At 37.2% G+C, this 24,756-nt stretch overlaps 2 protein-coding genes across 6 annotated transcripts in view; both read right to left on the reverse strand.

The window, feature by feature from the left end:
- Positions 1–22,719, reverse strand: part of LOC134803845 (fasciclin-3-like) — a 215,009-nt gene extending 192,290 nt beyond the window's left edge. For all 5 annotated transcript variants that reach the window (XM_063776672.1, XM_063776671.1, XM_063776670.1 and 2 more), the window contains exon 1: positions 22,567–22,719. The gene's annotated coding sequence lies outside the window, so the exon portion shown is untranslated. The remainder of the gene's footprint in view (positions 1–22,566) is intronic.
- LOC134803661 (uncharacterized) lies at positions 11,455–12,636 on the reverse strand. The gene has a single exon (XM_063776449.1). It carries the CDS (start codon positions 12,634–12,636, stop codon positions 11,455–11,457), a length of 1,182 nt encoding a protein of 393 aa, XP_063632519.1.
- Positions 22,720–24,756: the final 2,037 nt, after the last annotated feature.

Consider the following 24,756-nt stretch of genomic DNA (forward strand, 5'->3'; position numbering starts at 1 on the left):
TCAGTAGGAAAAGGCGCGAAATTCAAATTTTCTATAGGACCATTAGCCTTTCTGCCTACATTTTTAAAATTTGCCGCTATTTTGTACTGACGGAAATGGCTTGGCCGACTATATATATAAGAATAGTCACACCTAATCGTAGATATTTGATTTAGATATCTTTTTACGGTACGTAGGTGTATCCCTAGCTTGTTTACCTAAAGATTCTGAGACTTAATGTTCCGTATAAAAAACTCTTTAATATATTCCCGGGAAGCAAAATTTAAATCCCACTTCTGAATGATCCTAATCTAGTTAAGATCCTTCCAATTGTCATGAAAGCTTCATAATCTTCCAGTTACTTTTGTACCTTTTTTTAACGCCCGGGAGCCAGATAATCCAGATATAGATGGTTGATAGGATGATTATTACCTGTAAAAGAAATTTGAATTAGTTACCATCACGCTAAAAGCTGGTGGACAAATCTGTCAAAAATATGACGTGAATTAGGCACACAATCACACATGTCTACCGGAGATATTTGTCAACAATCAGATGAATTGTAAGTTTTATGGATTGAAGGGACACTATATCCTTAAAATCTTGCTAGTGTTATAGAGTTAGACCAAGAAAAGTCTGCAGCGATTTTGATAGTCCACGCAGTGCAAGTGTTATTTTAAACGTCAAACTTCTATGAAATTGTGACGTGTGCATGGGCTATCAAAATCGCTGCAGACTTTTATTGGTCTAACTCTATTCAATTTCAATGTTTATGTGCAACCAAGTAGATACAGTTGACACATGCAACTTAATGCTAGGTAGGTACATACATAATAACTACTATTTTATTAAATTTATAATGTTATAAATCAATAATTTAATTGGAAACTGTTGGTAGCCCTACCGCGGCGCCGCCGCTAATGGCCCCCGACGTCGATGCGATACAATAAAGCTAAAAACTCCCTATTAATTAGCGCTCTTGATTTACCCATTTTATCTTCCGTTTTACCATGGCAACACCAGATGCAACTTCCTCCGTGAAATCATCATCTTCCTCGCGTTGTCCCGGCATTTTGCCATGGCTCATGGAAGCCTGGGGTCCGCTTGGCAACTAATCCCAAGAATTGGCTTAGGCACTAGTTTTTGCGAAATTGACTGTCGCCTGACCTTCCAACCCAGAGGGTAAACTAGGCGTTATTGGGATTAGTCCGGTGACCTCACAATGTTTTCCTTCACCGGAAAGCGACTGGTAAATATCAAATGATCTTTCGTACACAAGTTCCGAAAAACTCATTGGTACGTTACGAGCCGGGGTTTGAACCCGCGACCTCCGGATTGAAAGTCGCACGCTCTTACCGCCAGGCCACCAGCGTTTCATTTCATTCAAACAAATTGTCAATAAAAAGCACTCGAGATTTGAAATTTCTACATATGGCAGCTTGTTCTTCCAATATCGGTGTACCCCTTATATCTAATTAATGTCAAAAGGCTCACTTCGTGGTTTGGCTTCAGTGTTTTTCATCAGTCCGATGCCTCAAGGGGTTCAAATGATGCGATGGTACAGTCAACTGTGTAGCCAACTTATTCAAAAATATGTCCCATCTATAGTTCTTAATTCACTGATAAATAAGAGCTATGGGACATATTTTTGAGATGATTTGTGCACCCATATTTTTGCAGTTGACTGTACGTATGTATTTAGGTCACATACAAGCATAATATACCCCTTTTAACAATGTCCCGTATTTTAATTAATTTAAGTGGTTAACATTTAATCCAAAACTCGGTACATTAGGTAAATACAATCCCAAATTAGTATGAAAGCGTTTATTAAAACGTAAATGAACTTTGTAATTAACGTAATTATCAAATGAACCGGGAAGTAATTAATAAATCCCCGCAAAAAGCCATCTTGTTTGAAATGTCAATAATGTGTTGCCAGCGCAAAAAATACTCCCACGTGGAAAGGTATAATCATAGAACTACAATGAGTAAGGAAGAGTTCGCGCTCTTAAGACGAAACTTTGAAAGTGGAGGACCCGTGCAAAATCGCCTTTTCATACAAACGTAGTCCTCATTTTCCTCTCTGAATATTAACATTATTGAAAATGTTTGACACAATTTGTTGTATACCAACCACAGCTACGCCGCTACGTTTGACTTTTTTCGAATTTTTAATTTATTTAGTTAGGAGCATTTAAAAAATTGTAGGTAAGTATGTAATCTGTTTTCGCTCCTAATTTTTACAATAACAAAAAAATCGATAAAGTCAAACGTTCCCTACATTATAGTTAAGATTAATACACATCAAAATATGTAAAAATATTTTCCATAATGTAAATATCCAGAGAGGATAATGGGGACTATGTTTCGTAAAACATACTCCCACAAGCGGGTAAAACAATAGTATGGAAAGCGTTCTGTGTTCTGTATTGTGTGTAATGTTTATGTAAGATTTCGTAATTGATGTATATCTTCACGCCGAGGTGGGTTTTTGGGCCGAATCGGTTATAAGGCTTTCTAACTCTTTGAGGCCCTAATGATTTAGGTTAATATTTATTCTAAATTTAAGAATAAGATATTTTTTGATATTCTTATTTTCATACGAACTAGGTATCGTCCGACAAAAAATTTTAGAAAATTATTGAGGGCGCCACTTCCTACGTATAACTGTCACATTTTTGACGTAAAATGCTTAAACATGGCAACAATTTAGTTCGGATTTTTATAGTTCTATTTTATTTTATTTCTACTATTTTATGTCGCCTTATATGAACAGAGCTATATAAAAACGCCCAATTAAATGCGCCGTAAACAGGCCCCTAGCATGCAAAATCGGCAATAATAAACGTAAAAATCAAAACGGACAGACAAAGATAATTTTTTTCCTCATTCTGTTCCCAAATATATTACCTAAAAATAAAATTCTCAAATCTAAGAAGCGGTTCAGCTGGCCTTTCCTCTTAAAACGTGTTTATAAGCTAAAGGCACAAAATTAAATAACCTATAATTATAATAGTATGTATTTTTATACTAAAAGAACAAAAGCAGATGTCCCAGGTAATCTTTAACATATTATATGTGACGTTCCACGGGAAAAGGTACCTTATGAGGGTTTCTAGTTTCGGAGATATTAAATGTTTTGTAAAGAGGTGAAAAAATGCTCAATTTTTTTTTATTGTGTGATCTGAAACCTTAATGCGTAACGTTTGTTTACCTGTTTTTATTTTTGTTATAAGTTAGTTATAAGCCTAGTAATGTCGTCTCAGAGTTTAGTAGAAAAGGTACCTTATGGAAAAAAGATTGAAAATTCCCAAAAAAACTAGTCAATACGGGAAAAGAAGTTTGGTAGAGAACTGTATTAGCATTCTGCAAAACTAATTTGATAATTTCAGTTCTGGTTGGGGCGCCTCGCAAATATTATAACCGTACATAGACCGACATCACAAATCCAAGTAGACTGCTATTATACCAAAGTTACTCTCGTCAAGTCTTTCTTAACTAGAATAATCTTCATTTGGTTTGGTCGCATGCAGTAAATCAGCCATTGGTTTGCTGAAAAATGCCAATACCCGACGCATTACCTTATGGAATATCTGAGGTCATTGAACCTCAATGCCGCTTATCTTCAATAGCAACCGAAATATATTATTGATAAGAAATAGACGATTTATACCATCTTAACCCCAAAATATTATTAGTTTATCCTAACTGTTCCATCATCATCATGCCTCATCATGTAACTTGACCACAAGGTACCTTTTCATTACATACAAATTATTGGTCTTTATTAAGATTATTATGACGAAGAACTAATTAAATTGGGGGCAGTTTAATGTAAATTAATATTTTCTATTCATAAAAGATAAACTATAATATGATTGATATTTTGTAGTGATGTATTATTAGATTTATTTCCATAAGGTACCTTTTCGTAAATGTATGGAGCAAATACTGTTATTGTTATGTAAGTTTAAAGTGGCATAAGGGGTTAAATATAGTATTTAGTTGGGGTTTTAGGATTTATTTCATTTGAATGACAGAATTTCTTTCATATGTGCTCAGAAAAATTGATTGTGTGTCACATTAAAAGTAAAAATATTAAATTTTGTGATTTTATATGAAAAAGTCAGAAAATGCATTTTCACCTCTAAATCGGTATTGTTTTTTGCTTAAACTGTCGGTCAGTGTCGTTTTCTAATAGATAAAATTTAAATCTTGAGAGCTCATTGCAATCAATCGTGAAAATGAAATAAAACTTTATTTTCAAGAGATTGGTTAGTATACACATAAATCAGTCGATATCAAAAGTTTCTATTTGCATTACAGAACAAGTCGCAATATTTTTTTAATCTCAGATATATAAGGCATTATTATTTGTAGTCAACTATGTAACTTACTTCAGGAACATAGTTTTTTAGGCGGCTAAACTTAAAACTTCTCTATCTTAAAGTTGCTCATTTCACAACATTATTTTCAAAAAATCATATCTCTGTAACTACGCAACCTAGAAGGTTGATCTTTTGTGTTATCGATAGGTTATTTATTGTAGATTACTGGGGTATGCATAACTCCATACCCGCCATAAGGTACCTTTGACCGTGGGACGTCACATATTATGTATTATGTCTGGCGATATTGCTTTCAAGTAGGTACTCATAATAATATTTATTTAGGCATAAAAGTATTGTTATTGTTACATATTTGTTTGTAAGGTGAGTCTCGTGTTACGTTATACATGAATTGTTTGTCTGCACAATAACCTTTGTTATATTACGATTATTCCAAACCAATAAACAAGGTAAAAACATCTTCCATTCAAGACATGCACATTTTGGGAAAAACTATTCACTGATAAAGTCGCCATGCACATGCACATGCTGATGGTATAAGAGTATTTATACTCTTTTATTAGGGTTCCGTACCCAAAGGGTAAAAACGGAACCCTATTACTAAGACTCCGCTGTCCGTCTGTCTGTCTGTCCGTCCGTCCGTCTGTCAGTCCGTCTGAATGTCACCAGGCTGTAACTCATGAACCGTATGATAGCTAGATAGTTGAAATTTTTAGAGCTGATGTATTTCTGTTGCCGCTATAACAAAATACTAAAAACAAAATAAAATAAATATGTAAGTGGGGCTCCCATACGACAAACGTGATTTTTTTTGTCGTTTTTTAGGTAATGGTACGGAACCCTTCGTGCGCGAGTATAACTCGCACTTGGCAGGTTTTTTTCTAATGATTATTATGTGAAAGAGACGGATAATGCACATATACTTTACCTTCATTAGACCCAAACCATTCAAAGTCGCGAATACCCTCATTCCTCAAACTTATTGAAATACGTCTTTTTAACTAAAAGAAAACACGTTATTCCTGGATTTTCGAACAAATTGCTCGGAACATATTAATTTTCTTTCATATCATAAAAGATACTCTTGTAAACTGTGTTTTTGTTCGAAATTCGAATTCGAATATCCATGTTCGTTATATTTTCATGGCGGTGACTGTGTTTTTGTTTGCAAAAAAAGCTGTGCCAATTAATTCATTGCTGTGAGCGAATTTCACTGTTTCGGCGGGCATAACAGCCGTAAGTGGAATTTGATAATTCTTAAATTAAAAATATTAAAATACCCCTACGTTATATGCCAAAAAATCCATTTTTTGCCAAAAATCGATTTATATCAAACATAGCTAAGAACCACCGCAAGGAAACTCGCTTTCACGTAAAAAAAAACGCATCGATATCGGTCCATCCGTTGGAGAGCTGTGATGCCACAGACCAGACATTGGTGTCAAACATAATAATATAACACCCCACTTTTTGCGTCGGGTTTAAAATAAACCGTTGCATATTTAAAAATACTTTTTATCTTTCAAAGTTTTCTAACAATTCTTTCACATTGCAAAAGCAACGTGCATTCAAAGAGCAATGTTTTTATAAAAAGTAAAAAAGACCGCCATTTCCAAGGCTGAATCTTATCTTTGCCACCTCGTGGAAAAGAAAAAAACATTCGAAGAAATAGAGTGAACTGAGCGGGAAAATATGTTGAGGCGGTCAAGCGCGAATCGGGTTTTCTCATGGGTTCAGTAGCAACCAAGCGAGGGCAGATCCAGAGGGTCTACCGCGAAAATAGAAGTTTTGTTGACTGCCCCTTGCATATTTGAACGATAGAGAGAAAGATAACGAAATTTCGAAGTTCGATTTTTGCGGTAGCCCCCAGCTTAATATGAGGGGGTCGCATAGATAAATTCTAATTATTTTTTGCAAATAAAAAAAAAATCTAGTCTGTGCGGAAAGAGAAGAGCAGTGGAATGTGGTTTCCATACAAACTCTACCGTTGTTGTACAGGGGGGGGTCTATGACCCTTTTATTTTAGAATCTTTTATTCTATTCTAGAATCTCAATCTTAGAACTGGCCTAGTGGGTAGTGACACTAGTGACCCTGCCTATGAAGCCGATGGTCCCGGGTTCGAATCCCGGTAAGGGCATTTATTTGTGTGATGACACAGATATTTGTTCCTGAGTCATGGTTGTTTTTGTATGTATTTAAGTGTTTATATATATGAGCCTTCTTGAGCTTACCGTGGGGCTTAGTCAATTTGTGTAAAAATGTCCTATAACATTTATTTATTTTATTTATTTAAAACTAAATCTCTCAGTGCCATGTTACAGTGTTCACTTCTCGATCTAAATGATTGTAACTTTTATTGTAATATAACACTCAACTATCTTAAAACGAAGTATTTTTCTATTTTACCGAACCCGATTTCATAAAATAACGATCAGGTAATTTTACCAACATTTTCGTTTGATGAATATTCAATTTCATCTAAAAGAACAATTCAGGAACCCTAAAAAAAACATCAGTCACTCTGCGTGGAAAATGGGAAAACATTTTCAAAAGACTAGCAACACTGAAACCACATCAAAGGAAACGCAACTTTATAATTATTACACAAAGTTCAAATTCGAACGTAAGGAAAAGCTTTGAAGGGAGTTTCTTAAAGTTACTTACATTTTTTTTTTCTTTTGTTTCTTTCGCTGGATTCCCGGGCAAATTGGCCGAAAGTTCAATTTGAAGGTGCGAATAAATGGAAAAATTGTTAAATTAGTTTACTCCGCTCGTGTAATTGAAATTGAAATTCCGTTGAAATTGAGGAATTTAGTAGAATATTGGAGAGATTAAATTTGTTTTATTGGTGTTGTAATCGTAAAGTTGAAATGTTCGATTCGTTTAATTTTGCGTTTGATCAATTAATTAACATTGAAATCTTAAACTTCAAAATGTATTCATCTATGTATACTTATTGAGTTCATCTTCACGTTGCAAAGCAATAATTGTAGTAAATATTTCTTTAAGAGCGCTATTACATTTCGGCGTTGAGCGAGTTTAGGTATTTTACGCGCTGCGGCAGGCCGTGCGAGCTCAGTACGCCGATCCCTTCTACCACACTCGCACTACAATGATGGATTAAACATTCTTGATCCTTCGCGAAGCATATTGAAATCAACCATAACAACACTAACTGTACTTAACTTTTAAAGTTCTAAAACTGTTATTTGGTAAGTACGAAAATACTAAATGCAGTGCAAATGTACATAGGGGCTGTTCATAAATTACGTCATCTATTTTTGACGATTTTTGACCCCCCCCCCCACCCCTCAAATCATCCAAAAATCAAGCTTCGGATGGATCTGTTTCCTCCTACGTCATGTTACCATCGTCCGATGTCCAGACCCCCCCCCCCCCCACTCCTCCCATTTGAAACGACGTAATTTATGAATAGCCCCATACTCGTACTTATGAAGGTATATTACTCGAAAGAAATTATAGGTACCTACTCGCTTATTTACATGTTTCGTCATTGCATTTGGTACCTATAGGTTGTAAAGTTTGTATCAACGAGGGTTTAAAAACGAACTGGTACTGAGGATCTGATGATGATTAAGGTGGTCACGGATACCAATCAACCATGTAGTAACATGATTAGGCTCGTTTGATTCGTCTCAACAAGATCTTTGACACTGAAGATACACAGGGTCTGATGATGGAGCTGGAAGGTGGCCACGGGTACCAGTCTATCATGTAACTAAACAACTTCGTGTTTGGGCTCGTTTGATTCGTCTCAACAAGATCTTTGACACAAGACAGTACTCAGGGTCTGATGATGGAGCTGGAAGGTACCATTACCAATCAACCATGCAACTAAACAACATCGTGTTTAGGATCGTTTGATTCGTCTCAACAAGATCTTTGACACTAGGTGATACTCAGAGTCTGATGATGGAGCTGGAAGGTGGTCACCGGTACCAATCAACCATGCAACTAAACCACTTAGTGTTTAGGCTCGTTTTATTCGTTTCAACAAGATCTTTGACACAAGATAGTACTCAGGGTCTGATGTTGGAGCCGGAAGGTGGTCACCGGTACCAATCAACCATGCAACTAAACCATTTCGTGTTTAGGCACGTTTTATTCATCTCAACAAGATCCTTGACACAAGGTAGTACTCAGGGTCTGATGATGGAGCGCGAAGGTGGCGACGGGTACCTGTCAATCATCATCAGCTCCATCATCAGACCCTGAGTAGTATCTTGTCTCAAACATCTTATTGCGAGGAATCAAACGAGCCCAAACACGAAGTGGTTCAGTTACATGGTAGACTGGTACCCGTGGCCACAGTCCAGCTCCATCATCAGACCCTGAGTACTAACTTGTGTCAAAGATCTTGTTGCGACGAATCGAACGAAGCCAAACACGAAGTGGTTTAGTTGCATGGTTGATTGGTACCGGTGACCACCTTCCGGATCCATCATCAGACCCTCAGTACTACCTTGTGTCAAAGATCTTGTTGCGACAAATCAAACGAACCCAAACACGAAGTGGTTCAGTTACATGGTAGACTGGTACCCGTGGCCACAGTCCAGCTCCATCATCAGACCCTGAGTACTAACTTGTGTCAAAGATTTTGTTGCGACGAATCGAACGAAGCCAAACACGAAGTGGTTTAGTTGCATGGTTGATTGGTACCGGTCACCACCTTCCGGATCCATCATCAGACCCTCAGTACTACCTTGTGTCAAAGATCTTGTTGCGACAAATCAAACGAGCCCAAACACGAAGTGGTTCAGTTACATGATAGACTGTTACCCGTGGCTACCTTCCAGCTCCATCATCAGATCCTGAGTACTATCTTGTGTCTAAGGTCTTGTTGAGACGAATCAAACGAGCCTAAACACGAAGTGGTGTAGTTGCATGGTTGATTGGTACCGGTGACCACCTTCCGGCTCCAACATCAGACCCTGAGTACTATCTTGTGTCAAAGATCTTATAGAAACGAATAAAACGAGCCTAAACACGAAGTGGTTTAGTGGCATGGTTGATTGGTACCGGTGACCACCTGCCGGCTCCATCATCAGACCCTGAGTACTATCTTGTGTCAAAGATCTTGTTGAGACGAATCAAACGAGCCTAAACACGAAGTGGTTTAGTTGCATGGTTGATTGGTACCGGTGACCACCTTCCGGCTCCATCATCAGACCCTGAGTACTATCTTAAGTCAAAGATCTTGTTGAGACGAATAAAACGAGCCTAAACACGAAGTGGTTTAGTTGCATTGTTGATTGGTACTGGTGACCACCTTCCGGCTCCATCATCAGACCCTGAGTACTATCTTAAGTCAAAGATCATGTTGAGCCGAATCAAACGAGCCCAAACACGAAGTGGTTTAGTTGCATGGTTGATTGGTACCGGTGACCACCTTCCGGCTCCATCATCAGACCCTGAGTACTATCTTGTGTCAAAGATCTTATTGAGATGAATAAAACGAGCCTAAATACGAAGTGGTTTAGTTGCATGGTTGATTGGTACCGGTGACCACCTTCCGGCTCCATCATCAGACCCTGAGTACTATCTTGAGTCAAATAAATACATATAGAATGTCAGGTCGTTTCAAATATTTTTAATCCTGTCCGGTAGTTTATTAAACTGTACCATTATAAATTATAATACTATAAAAACAGTGCTAGGATCAAAGTCTCTCGTTGCGGTTTACACGCACACAGTATAGCGTTTTACACGGCGCCCGCCGCACACAATGATAAAAAACCTCGTCGTCGCCGTTGAAAATGTGCGGAGTCGACCGACACACGTCCTGCCTCTACAAGCTCTGCCGCGGCACTGAGCTGGCGCAGCGCGCGTCATCGGTAATATAGAGTAGTTTTCAAAAAATTGCCAAAAAATTATAGTAGAATTTCATAAACACTAATGTATACCAACAGTATAAGCAAACGTTGCAGATTGCTTGAGTATGAAAATGACTTCGATATTAAGTAGATTTTCGTAGGAATTGACACTTGTTTCGGAGAGAAAATCGAGTTCGTTTTACTTTGATTTTCTCTTTCTCAAAGGTATGTAGAAAAAATATAGTTTGATATGCCTAAAGTACAGGGTATTAGTAATACAAAATAGCCAGGTTTAGCAGAGTAAAATTCTCAACATTTCCAAATAAGAGCTCGCCATTCAGTGCTTCACGGGGTTTTTCGGAAACGACCATCAGAAAAAAAATCATTACTAATTTAATAAGTCCTTTTTCTAATATTTACAACGATATTTATAAAGATAAGAAGACGCTTTTACTGGAACAAGTACTCATTGTTTCTAATAATGAGCGCAAAGTCCTGAATTTCGTCGACTAGTATCATCAATTTTGCATTATTTCGACTTTTCTTGTAAGAGCGCTCTTAAGAGGTAAGTACCATAAAATGGGGTGAGTAGGGTTCGCGGGGAGAGTTCGGTTATGAATGGGGAGAGAAGGCATGAAAGCGGGGTGAGATGGCATTTTAAGGCTACTGCTACAAAAATAATGTATTCCAATTAAAAATGGAGCTATAGTAATACTCATAATAAAAAAAATCGATCCAACAATCTTCCAAAATCACGTTTGAATGATAACCCAACTAGACGTGTGCGCCGATTAAGAAATGATCGGCGGCGGCGTTTGCCAAAAAATCGGCGGCGGCGGCGTGTTTTCGGCGTGAAATCGGCGTGACCTTGACTTTCAGGTTTCTTAAGAAAAATCATTAATCTGTTGTTTTTCTTGAAAATATGATCAATGCAGGTTGCTGGTCAGTGAACTACGTATAGTTTGAATATGCTGTGAGTAAAATAGGGTTTGTAAATGAATATAGGATAGGTATAATAACTTGATTTCCCTAACACAGGCTTGCATTAAGACCTTTTTTTTTACGTTGGGGAAATGCGTTTATGCATGCTACTACCGTCGAAAACCACCAACGAATGCCGAATCCGCCTTGTAGAGGAGCGCCGCAGGATCACTATCAGCATTCGACTGCGTACGCCCCCGGCGGCCGGCCCATGGGCCGCAGACGATTGTGGGTGCCAGTTGGGAGGCACCCCTAGTCCTGTGAGCCTTTAACAGCAGGGACTCCCCCCGGAGCCCTGCACAGCCCACTACGGTGGATGCAGCAAGTGCGCATAGCGCCTGGCTCTGCCTCCAGCCCGTCGCCGGCGGAGGGGGTGCGCGTCAGGGTCATTCTCGCGCGCACGTTCCGCTGCCTCCTTCTGTGACATTATTTGGTCACTGAAGGAGACCATCGCTTTCCATGCCTCTTCGCTGTCGAGCATGGCATTAACAACGCTCGGCAACGAAAGGTCTGCTCCTAGTATTGCCTGAAGGGTGGTCTGCTGAAACCCCCATGCAGGACACTCCTCGAGAGTATGACGCGCCGTGTCTACCTGCGCGCCACACTCATGGCACATGGGGGATTCCTCGCTCCCTATATGGTGCAGGTACTTACCAAAGCATCCATGGTCAGTAAGTATCTGCACCATGTGAAAAGCCAGGGTTCCCTGCCGCCTTTCTACCCATCGTTCCAGATGCGGCAGTATAGCCTCTACCGTTGTCAGCCCATATTCTGCTCCGCCGAGCTCTACCCTCCAGCGGCGAAGTGTCTCTACTTGGGCTAACGCCCGGATGTTTCGCACTTCTTCTTCTTCCGGGAATTCTGCCGCCGCTCTTCTCCCAGCCCTGTAACGGTGGACCTCCGCAAGAATGTGAGCTTGCAGATGCCAGGGAGGGTCTGCAGCCAAGGTCGTTGCCGCTGTAAAGGATACCGTCCGATACCCGCGGACGGCTCTCAATGATATTGCCCTCTGTGGCCTGCACAGTAGAGCCCTATTTTCCGCAGAAAAGGCATCTACCCATATAGGAGCACCATATAGGCCCATACTACGCAGGACGCGAGAGTAAAGGAGCCTACATGTGGCGTTCGGCTCACCAACGTTAGGAAGCAGCCGGCTGAGGGCTGCGGCTGTAGACATCAGCCTGAGGGCAAGACTGGCAAAGTGCGCCTTAAATTGCCAACGGCCATCCAGAATAAGGCCTAGGTATTTCATTTGGGCCTTAACCGCCACAACCTCCCCATATACTCTACTATGGGCATTGTGAGGGGGTCCTCTTCTTGGGCCATGGAAAAGAAGAGCTTCCGTCTTTGGTAGAGATACCTCAAGACCCAGCTGGTGGATTCGTTCCACCATAAGTGAGGTTCCAATAGTCACCTTTCTGGCTGCATCTTCATAAGAGATGCCTCGGCACGTAATAAGTGTGTCATCTGCATAGGCCAGCACATTCATTCCAGGCAGGACTGGGCCCCGCAATTAGCTTGCATTAAGACTTGGTCCCAATGACCTTCGATCCGATCTGTAACTCTCCGTTTTCTCAAGCTTTCCATGGCTTGTCCTATTAAAAATGACATACTTCAACAAAACAGAACTCCACATATCCTTGAAATTTGCTAGACATAGTGGACTGCTATGGCTTTTTTTTAATGGTTTTGTTGTCGTACAAGCGCCAAGCTCACTGAGACGTATCTTCTTTCTCGTTTTCTCACTGCTGAGGATCGTGACTCGTGACATGTAATTTGTCTCCATTTCATGCGGTCAGAAGCCGTATGGACTGCACGGTGCAGACTGCCGCAAGCCGATCTCTTCATAGCGTTTGACCATCTCACACATGCTCCAACTCGAGCACGTTTGCCATTCATTCGGCTTTAAATTCATATGTTTCTCCACATCATACGTTGGATAATATGTCCGAAGAATCTAAGAACTCACCCATGGCATGTTGGGAAGAGCTGAGTGGCGATATAGAGCTCTCTGAGACTGGAGGGGTTGGTTCTCCTAGCTGTCCAAGGTATAAGCAGCAGTTTTCATTCGTTCGTTATCAGTAGACGGTGAATACTTAGGATTACTCATTTACTTTAATTGGTGTGTCAAATAGTTTCTGCAACTGGCTATTCAGTTTCATTTGATTAATAATTGATGTATATTTGACAACTGTAACATAAATAACACAAAAAATCCATATTGTAATCGAAGAACCAACTTGGAATAGCTAATTAACAACACTCAAGGTCACGCCGATTTCACGCCGATCATTTATCGGCGGCGGCGGCGTGGTCAAAAAGCCCGGCGGCGGCGGCGCGCCGGCGCGGCGCACACGTCTAAACCCAACTCACCCCAAATACGAGGGACTACGGGGTGAGGTGGAATATCCTGTTTATCGTCAAAGTTATGAAATGGAACTACCCAATATAAAATAAAAACTAAAATACTAACGTCCGGAACACTTATTATATACACCATTCAGTTTGCATATGTAAAAATAAAATGTTATCGAGGTTTGAATGTCAGTTTTGCACCTACTCACCCCATTTTACCGTACATACATTTATTAATTTGAGACACGCACACTCTCGCACGCTCGCATGCACGCACACTATCTTTTTTTATTTAATTTATATTTTTAAGCTAATTATCTAAGTTTATTATTATATTGTATATGGACTGTTTATCTGAACGAATTTAGTTGATCTGATTTCAAAATCCCACCCTGTTGTACATAATAATATGTCTGGCAATCAACCCTCGACGAGCGTTAGTCGACGTCTAACGTAGTTACATTAGTTAGTTAGAGTTAACTAAACTAGTTGTGCCCCCCTACTGGATAATTTAGTTAAAATAACCGAGTTGTGGTAATCCTGTTTGCTATGTTGTCGGTAATATCCTAAGTCCCGATGTCCTTTTGAAAGGAGAAAATCAAATCGAACTTTGAACTTTATTGGAATGAAAAGAAGGTTCCAAATTCAAAATTGTAAAAATGACCCATTGAGAGGAGGAGGATTGGAGGAGACATATGACTTTGTTTGTTCTTTCTGTATTAGTTGTAGGTGGAGCCACCTACTGGGAGATCTGATGATTGCGCTCAACATGGCAAAAATTAGAAAACTCTCAAATAAATGTACAACATTTTAAAGACTTCTCTGAATTTTTATTTCAAAGATACTTAGAGTCCGTCTGAACTGTTATTATAAACGTCATATTTTAAAAGAAATTTAACATTAACGATGACAAAATGTCAAAAAAGGGGCTTTTTTGGTGCCATAAAATCAGGTTTTAAAGAGTGACCCAGGATAACGTCACTATGGCAACGAGTGACAAGAAAAAGTTCACCCATAAACAAGCTTTCTTTAGACAATTTTCACAGGAATTCCTGCCATAAATCGAAGCATAAACTTATGTACTAAAGACTCAAAATAAAGTTTCCTTTTTACCGATCGATTTCCATTAAGGAAAGAGGTAATAAGAGGTTTCCTTTTTACCGGTCTAAGACCTAAGAGGTTTCCTTTTTACCGATCGATTTCCATTAATGAAAGAGGTAATAACTTAAAAAAGTCCGGAAGTTATTTGCGTGTCTTGAAACCGTTACATATACCGAGTAACGGTATACGACCAAATGGTGGAATGCAAATGGGAAATTGACCTTGAATGCGAAATTCAAAATGGCGGCTTCATAAAGTGTTGCCAGGGTTCAATTGACAATCCCCCTAAAACATATTTTTATAAAAGTAATGTTAAGACATGAATTTACAAATTATTAATTTTCATTTCATTGAACAGTTTTATTTTATATAAATCTTATAATTGAACTCAGTTAATCTCACTTTTAAAATTATTTACTTTAAATGCTCATTTTCATTTTTATAAATACCTAAATACATATTTACATTTTGTAAATGAGCTGAATTAATTTCGGTAATTTTAAATCTGCCTGTAAATATGGTGTAGTAAAAAATGTTTCCATCGGAAATTATTAAAAAGAACTTCATCAAATTGAACATGAAATATTTGAGATTCCTTTTTTGTCCAGTTGATATTATATTTAATACATGTATTTAATACAACTGCGGTTTTCGTTTCATTTTGTTTTCGTAATAAAATATAAAATAGGTTCGTATTTCTTATACAACAGTCAATAATCCTTAATAATTTCCAATTGAAGAGATATAAAATTATTTGTAGGCAGTAAAAAAAATATTTATTACGGTAATATGCCCGAAGATGAATATTGATAAAAGTTGTTTTAATACTTTCGAACTTTCCCGTGAAATGCTGTCATAATATCCAGTCGGAAAATGTCTTATCCGACGTAGCTTTTTATAAAAATAAAGACATTTTTGCAGTAATAAAGCTTCGGCACCATTAATTTCAACTGTCATAAAGTACCTTTGCTCGGGTTTGAGTTCGTTGTTTGGAAGAAAAGTGAAGGAAAAAGGTAAAAGCAAAAGCTTTAAATAATGTATTAAGGTGCAGGTTTTCAGATTTTACTGCTGAGGTATTTCTTATTGAATTAGGTTTTCTTATAACACGGCAGTCTCTATAATGATTAAATGAATTCTAAATAGCCTTTCTTAATAGGGTATTTTCCTACTAGTCAAATCAGTTACTTTTTTAGAACTGTCAAAACGATTTGCTAATATGGAATTTATATGAAACATTACATCGTGACGTCACGGTCAACTCGCCTACTTTTTTTTCTATCCGATTTATTAAATAGAACTTGTGTTTAAATATAACTCCTATCTGTGTTTTTCTAATAATTATCTGGCGCTTTATTTTATGCATGGTGTAAAATAATTTATTTGAAATACAGTATAATACCCTATTAGAATAGGCGTGATCCAACAAATGGCCGGTTATTTTAAACCACTTACACGAATTATAGTTGTTTCATTGTTATTTAATATTTATGTCTAACAAAAAGGCCACCGACATATTTTTTTTACGATTTTAACACGTCTATAAAAGTTTCGGTTTCAGTCGGACATTACTAGAGTTAGACCAAGAGAAGCCTGCAACGATTTTGATAGCACACGCAGTGCAAGTGTTATTTATAAGTACGTCATAATTTCATAGAAGTTTGACGTTTAAAATAACACTTGCACTGCGTGGGCTCCCAAAATCGCTACAAACTTAATTCTCTTGGTTTATTCTAAAAACTAATTGTAACTACGAATATACTTAAGTACCTATAAGTACCTATTTTTTATTCAAATATGTACCTACAATACAAGTATTATATGTTTATTCCGGTTCTTAACAGCATATTATCTATTTCAATTTAAATCACAAACGTTCTCTACAATCCTTTTGTAACCTATTCAAAAGATAAGATTGCACATAAGATACGAACCCATTTTCCAAACAAGAATTCATTAAGTTACATTTTTCCGGCTGCACGACAACAAGAAGATTTAAATGTAAGATTATCGTCACGGGGTTGCCATGTGTCAAGATTCTCGGATATAAGAGGAATTTCAATTATGAGGGTTATAAAATGATTAAAATGTCTAGTCTGCGCTTAGAGCATATAATAACTGGAGTCGCCTTTAAGAGCTTATCCCTCTGCCGAAAAACTTGCACAATTGTGCAAACTTTTGTATGGACTGACATGGCTATTTGTATGCAGGGTTGGGCAGTATTTCAATTACATGTATTTGAAATACGTACTTGAAATACATTTTAGTATTTTGTATTTGTATTTCAAATACTACCTGGAAAAGTATTTTGTATTTGGTATTTGAAATACTGCACTCACATGTATTTTGTATTTCAAATACTTCAAGCTTCAAAATACATTTCTACAAAATACATTTTATTAAATTCTATGATCCTAAAATGGAACGTTTTTTTAAATAAAATGTACGACTTGTACGAGGGCAAATAGGTAGAATGCGCGAGCTATTCTGCGCGGAACTTTTCGTCAACAGCCAGGGGATAGGGTCATTGCAGTAGTTTCCGTCCATGCTCTAGTTTTAGACCACTTGACAGATTAGCAAATAATATATTTCATTTTTAATTTACTATTTGCGAAATAACATTTTTATATGTAGACAGATATATTGTTTAGCTAAGGATTGAAATCAGTCCAAATTTGTGCAGCAATGTAGGTTTATATTCAAATTTCGTCAAGTGGACGAAAACTAGAGCTGGACGAAAACAAGCGCAATGACCATTAAGTTTTTAGGAAAGGATATTCGTTAAAAAAAGTAAATGATTCAACAAAAAAAAAGTATTTTGTATCTTGTATTTGAAATACATTATTTTAAACACTGTAATTTGTATTTTGTATTTCAAATACCAGTCACCAAAGTAGTTTGTATTTGGTATTTCAAATACTTTTAAAAATGTATTTTGTAATTTGTATTTGAAATACGTGGAGGCCAGTATTTTGCCCAACCCTGTTTGTATGTCACGTACAAATCATGTAGAAATAGCAATACGTTTGACGTCCCCTCCCCCGCAAAACTCGGCAGACTGTTTCGTGTAGAAAATGACAGCCATGACGTCTCCAGTTACTAAATGCTCTAAGAGTCTGCGAGACAAATGTTATTTATATTTTTTTAATTGCGACCCGCCCCGGCTTCACACAGGTTACACAAAACCTTAACACATTATATACCTAAACATTCCTCAATAATCACTCCATTGATAGGTGAAAACCGCATGAAAATCCGTTCAGTGGTTTTTGAGTTTATCGCGATATACATACACACAAACAGACCGCGCGCGGGGGACTTAGTTTTATAAGGTGTAGTGAAGTTATCTAGGTACTGCTTGACTAAAAATTTGGTTAGTTTGGCTAAGATAACTTTGCACTGACTGAAACAAAAAAAAACCAGACAAGTGCGAGTCGGACTCGCCCACCGAGGGTTCCGTACTTTTTAGTATTTGTTGTTATAGCGGCAACAGAAATACATCATCTGTGAAAATTTCAACTGCCTATTAGCTATCACTGTTCATAAGATAATTATAGCCTGGTGACAGACGGACGGACGGACGGACGGACGGACAGCGGAGTCTTAGTAATAGGGTCCCGTTTTTACCCTTTGGGTACGGAATCCTAAAAAATATTACATAGGGGTCACAGTGAAATCCGCTTATTCGAATTCTATAGGAATATACATTAATCCACCGCTTTAACGTAATAAACTGATTTCAACTGAATCCAGTGGTTTTGCTTTATTAATAATTTCGTGATTTTGTCCCAAATTAATTGGGAGAGTATTCAATAAATATTTAATTACTTTATGAGACCGCAATGAGTATTTTATGCCTTTAATTACGTTTTACATTGTGTATTAATATCCCGATATTAAATTCACAGTTCGATTGGCCAATGCCTTAATGTGCCTACTTTGCCCCCGACTGGGTAAATGTGCTCCAACAGTTTTAATATGTATATGTAAACTATATCACAACCTCATTTAAGTGTTACAACATGTACTCCTAATTGGTCTAGGTACTTTAAAACGGCATATACATATTACATACCTACCACAATACAAAAATAATAAAAAAAAAAAATTTGGGGCATAGTAAGCACATTTTACGGTACCCAATCATGATTTTGTACTAAAATGACAGAATTGTTGTACAAATTGTCATGGCCGATTTTATTTGTTGTCGATATTTTTTTTCGTTAATTTGAATACAATTTGGATGATTTGAAGGAATAAATAATAAGTAATTTTCCGTTGAGTTACGAAAATACCATACGTTTTCATAACTCAGAGGAAGATTTTTTAAGACATACCTACAGTAAAATTGCGAATACTATAATGTGCAAAGTAGGGAACTTAATCTATCTACCAAATTTTAATTAAATATGACAAAAATAATAGACAACTAAATAAACATCAGCACATTTATAAAAAAATAACGACAAAAAGTAAAAGAAAAAAAAGTTAAAGCTGGTAACCCTAAAGAGATGTTTCCCCTCCTCAAATATGCTCTGTACACAAAGAGATTTGCATTCCCCACAATTGAAGAGAATAAATATTTTCCCGGATAGGAAATTAAGAAACCCATGTTTACAGAATTGGAAGAAAACGTTATTATTCGTAGGATTTTTATTAGAAAAAGATTCCACAATAAAGCTCTCTCTCACATGTCATCTTGTCATGATCACTGTTCAGTCGCCATCAGATATATCGGAGCGGCCAAGGTGCTCACAAATATCGGAACACGCCTCTATTGTCAGGGCGTTAGAGCGCGTGTTCAGATATTGTGAACACCTTGGCCGCTCCTATATATCTGATGGCGACTGTTCATTATCCAGTATTGACAATACATAATTATATATTCGTTTCTGTATTGTAAATTCTAATATGTAATGTAAAAAAATATATTTTAATTTTTATGTTCTTTAATTAAACTCGAATTCACCCCTAGGTGGTTATTCACACACAGTAAATAAAGACAATCATTAAAACATGTTATACTTGCATATCTACCTACTTAGTACTTACCCACATCCATATACCTACTGTAAAAATCTGACATGAACAAGACAGAACTTGACAAGATTTTCTACTGACAAACAACTTTGTCAGTAGAAAAGGCGTGAAATTCAAATTTTGTATGGGACGATAAGCTTTCGCGCCTACATTTTTTAAATTTCCCGTTTTTTCTATTGACGGAAATGGCTTTGACAGACTCAAGATGCTAAAATCATAGAGTCGCACCAAGAAAAGTCTGCAGCGGATTTGATAGCCCACGCAGTGTAAGTGTTATTTAAACGTCATAATTTCATAGAAGTTTGACGTTTAAAATGTCACTTGCACTGCGTGGGCTATCAAAATCGCTGCAGACTTTTCACGGTCTGACTCTAGACACCTCCATTTAGTTTAGTAGGTTAAAATATTTCGAGTGCATGTGCGCATAAAACAATGACATTGTGACATTGTGAGGCGTCGAGTTTATGTATGGATTTTGAACAAAGGAATCACGAAAATAACAACAATCTACCTACGTGTAGGTATTTCCAGCACAAAAGAATTGCTACGCTTTATTCAGTTTTGAGATCATAGACGATGACATAGGATAAGGGATACATGGCTACTACTAAAATACTTTCTTAGCAGCTATATATAAAAAAAAACTTTTAAAAAATATGGTGGGTGGTGGTGGTAGTGGGACTGGGCTGGACATGTCTGCCGCATGCACCCAGAAAGGTGGGCCAAAATGGTTACTGAGTGGGACCCACGGAACACAATAGACGGTGCAGGGCGGGGTTTAGGCAGACCGAAAAGGAGATGGCGGGACGACTTGGACGCATTCTACCCCAAATGGTGGGAAAATGCCGATGACAGGGTCGAGTGGAGAAAATGAGGGGAGGCCTTTGCCCAGCAGTGGGACACCAAAATAGGCTAGAGAAAAAAAAATATGGTTGTCTGTAAAGTCGGTTTACGGACGATAATTTTGCGTGATAACGTCATAAGAAAACGTGGCCGTAACGTTACCATGGAGATTTGTCCACGTTACCATGGAGATCTGTCCACAACGTGACACTTTTTCGTGCATTCTACCGGTGTTCATCGATTTATAAGACTGTTATCACGTCAAAACCGAAAATGCCATTCCCTCTATCACCACCAAAAATGCAAATTTTTGAAAAAAGTAGCTAACGATCAAAACAAAATCTATTTATAAAATAGAATAAAAAAATTCGCAAACGAAAACGATTTGTCATTTGTAGTTATGAAAAGAAAAAACAAAACGCATAAAATGTTGCAAAGCAAAATTAAAAATATCCCCGAAATTGGGCCACGAATATTAAATATTCCAACAACGTTTCAAAAATGTCGCGAGACTAAACAATCCTAATTACGCATTTCTGCATCTGAATTGAGTTTAAATTTGTATCTTATATAAAAGCGCATTGAATTAATGCTTAAAACCAGTCCAACTGGTTTACCCATTTGAATCATATTGGAATCAGGATATTGATACACTACCCACGTTTTATAAGGTTACCTTATATCAAGCTATTTCTGGGCCATTTTATTTATTTGTACAGACAAAGAATTTATTTTCCTACCCATTTTATACTTTGTCACAGTGACAATAGTGTGAGGTCTCCAGCGACTTTTATATGGATTGTCACTGTGACAAGGTACAAAGTGGGTCGGATTTTTTTACTGTACACTACCTTTTTCATATCGAAAAGCGCTCTTTCTATCCGAATAGGAGAAAAATGTGTCCCGAAATTTCTTTGCATTTTTCGGTCCTTAAATTTCGTTACCGTCAAAGTCTATGAAAAATGGTAACGGGATGGAAACAAAAAATCTTGGGACACTTTTTTTCTCTATTAGCTAGAGCTCGTGATTCTGAGTAAAATTCACATAAAAAAACACAAAATAAAACTAGTAAAACTAGTTTATACATTACATCAGCTTTGCAGCCAAGCCTAAACTTGGTGATTATATGCTTCGGCCAAGCCTACAACCAGTCCGTGGTTGACCAGTTCTTCAACCGCGTCAGTAAAACGTTATAGTGCCTTTAAAAGTAACTTTCCCTTCGCAAGATTCAAGACTCAATGAGTCACTGATGCAATGTAGCCTCGAAAGGTTGAATGCCTGGTCAGAATCGTGTCGATAAACTGCACAATGAATGTGTCTATCTATCTCAATAAGCGGCTGTTTCATTTGAATATCGTAATCATTACTGTATCGATTCAAAGCGAATCGATATAAAAACTCGTTTCGTTACAACTTTCGTTCTTTATTTTCGCTTCTGTGTTTCATGGGAACATTCACATGCATTTTTATGAGAGTTCGTTTACCCACACTTAATATTTTGAAATAAAAACTTGGAAACCGCCGATTATGTTCTCCGTAACCGTAAATAATGTGTTAAAACTAAACCGCAGCTTTTTCTTTTTTTTTTCAAACCAATAATAGAAGCGTGGTAACAAAAATAGTTTGACAAAGACTAATATTCGAGAACTACTATATTTATATCAATCAAGCTCGTAAACTCGTTTCATTTCTTTTTTCAAACGTGGCTGTATCTTAGACGCGGTCATAGTCAACTTGTTTTTTTTTTCACAGGTCAGATCCCAAAACGCAACAATAGATGCGGTCAGCTAAAAAAAGCAGGTAGATGAATGTACGTGTTTTTATCAACCTGTTGAGGAAACCAATCCAAATCAAGATAAAACAAAGATTAAATAGTTATTCACACAATAAAAACATCGTACGCAATACTTTTGAATGTATCTATATAATACGGGGACCTCGTACCGTCACATAAGCCGTGTGCTTGTTTGCCACACAAAAAAACTGACGCTCAGTGAAAGACGCGTTCAAGATTTAAAATTACTCGACTAAGTTTCCGAACTTTTATTTTGTAAACTTAAAGTAACTTTTTTTAATAAATTACCTGTGATAATAGTAAATCCAACACACACACTATAAAACACTGGTAGGCCACACCTAGCACTTTCAAATAATAACCGGTTTCGTAAAGTTCCGCGGCGGAGCGACGTGGCTCCGCAATGGACGCTGAGAACAAACTGAGGGAAAAGTTGCGGGGTGTTGCTAGCGGAGAAATTCGGATTGGGGGGATTTTTTGTGGGATTTGGAGGATTTGTTCTTATAATTTCACAGTCACCGGAGCGAACAAGACTCCTACACATATATATAATCGACTCTATTGTCAAGACCTAACATAAAATATCCTGCTTTACTCTAAAATTCAAAATTTAATTAAAATTTTAAATAGCTATATTGTGGTGGATATGTTGATATACCGATATAAAGTATATGCCGTACCGGTATATGCCGATTTAAAGTAGACCATCACTCACTACTATTATATTGTAACACTTAAATGAGGTTGTGATATAATCTACTTTCACTACACCTTATAAAACAAAGTTCCCCGCCGCCGCGTCCAGATCTGTTTGTATGTTTGTTCGCGATAAACTCAAAAACTGCTGAACGGATTTTCATGCGGTTTTCACCAACCTATCAATAGAGTGATTCTTGAGGAAGGTTTAGGTATATAATTTGTTAACCCGTGCGAAGCCGGGGCGGGTCGCTCGCTAGTCATATATAAAATCTGTTGGAGCTTGGAGCACAATTACCCAGTGGGGACCAAAACATTTTACGGTACCTAATGCTGTTTGTTGAAGAAAACTGGGCTTCCAGTTTCAGTTCACTAACAGAAAAATATAAATCGTTTATAAAAAACAAAAATCACTAACCTAATAAAAATATCGACAGTAAATTTCCAGCGGCAATTTATTCAATAAATGTTGATTCTGAAAAAAAATCTTTTGTGAAATTATATTTATTCGATCGAAATATTTTTACTTGGTTATTCAAAATTGTGAAAATATAACGAAGGTTTTTATATTTGAATGACAGTATTTTGTTATTGTAATAAAAGAAACATTTAAATTGATTTCCCTATGTAATGCAAGTTGTATACATATACTTACAACAAGATAAGCAATGTCCTTTTTCCGATTTGGGACTAGAGTGTAGTATAAGATCATTTACGCTTATAAATTATTTATAAGCGTAATTATAGTCCCATTGATCGATTACAGAGCCAAACACAACACTACAAAACGTACCTACAATATTTTCCTAAAAATTTAACCACTTTTTTCTTTACTCAATCTCGATCTTTTAGCAATACATTATTATAAACTAAACTCAATGAAATTAAAATAACAATAACCTAAATCACAAGCAAATAATAATTAAATCTAAAAATAAAACTAAAGACCTACACAAACAATTAAGAAGTAAAAAAGAAATAAAATACCATTGATAAAATTCCCCTAATCCGCCCCAATTTCCCTACGCTGGCAACCCGCCGCCCACAACTTTCGAGTCCGTTCGGCCTTCTCCGCCACCTCTCGTGCATTCTCGGAACCAGACAGAAATAATCGTGACACTAAAAAATGTCGTATGTAACCGGTATTTGTTCAAGAGTTACGCCCTTTTGACAATTACGGTTTTAAGTAACTTAAAGAATGTCGTAAGTAAGTGTTATTTGCTTCGGACTTACGCTGTTTTGTAAAGATTAAGAATAAGCACGATGCAGCGAAGACAAAAGTGGAGCGTCTTAACTGTTTCCTAGTTTGATATTACGGTAAGATTATTGGAAGGTATTAATTTTGAATGTCCTTCGCTAATTTATTTATAGGAATTGTAAATTTACTTTTTTTTTAATAACAGTTGTATAATTATGCATTATGTACTGTAATAAATGTCATCATATTAATAGGATCATTGCGCTAGTTTCCTTCCATGCTCTAGTTTTCGTCCACTTGACGGATTAGCAAATAATATATTTCATTTTTAATTTGCTACTTCCAAAATATCATTTTTATGTAGATAGACATATTGTGTACACATTATTAAGTTTTGCAATAAGTCCAAATTTGTGCAGCAATGTAGCTTTATATTCAAATTTCGTCAAGTGGACGAAAACTAGCGCATTAATTAACCCTAAGAATCAGTGCCCAAGGCCTCCAGTGCCCAAGGCTGGAATCGAACCTGGGGGCCTAGCCGAAACGCATTTCGAAAAAAGATATCGCTAACGAATCGATAAAAA

This window comes from Cydia splendana, chromosome 27, assembly GCF_910591565.1.
Source record: "Cydia splendana chromosome 27, ilCydSple1.2, whole genome shotgun sequence".
NCBI classification, from domain to species: domain Eukaryota; kingdom Metazoa; phylum Arthropoda; class Insecta; order Lepidoptera; family Tortricidae; genus Cydia; species Cydia splendana.

Excerpts from the sequence above, each read along its gene's own strand:
- LOC134803661 (XM_063776449.1), bottom strand. The coding sequence starts at position 12,636 with ATGAATGTGCTGGCCTATGCAGATGACACACTTATTACGTGCCGAGGC.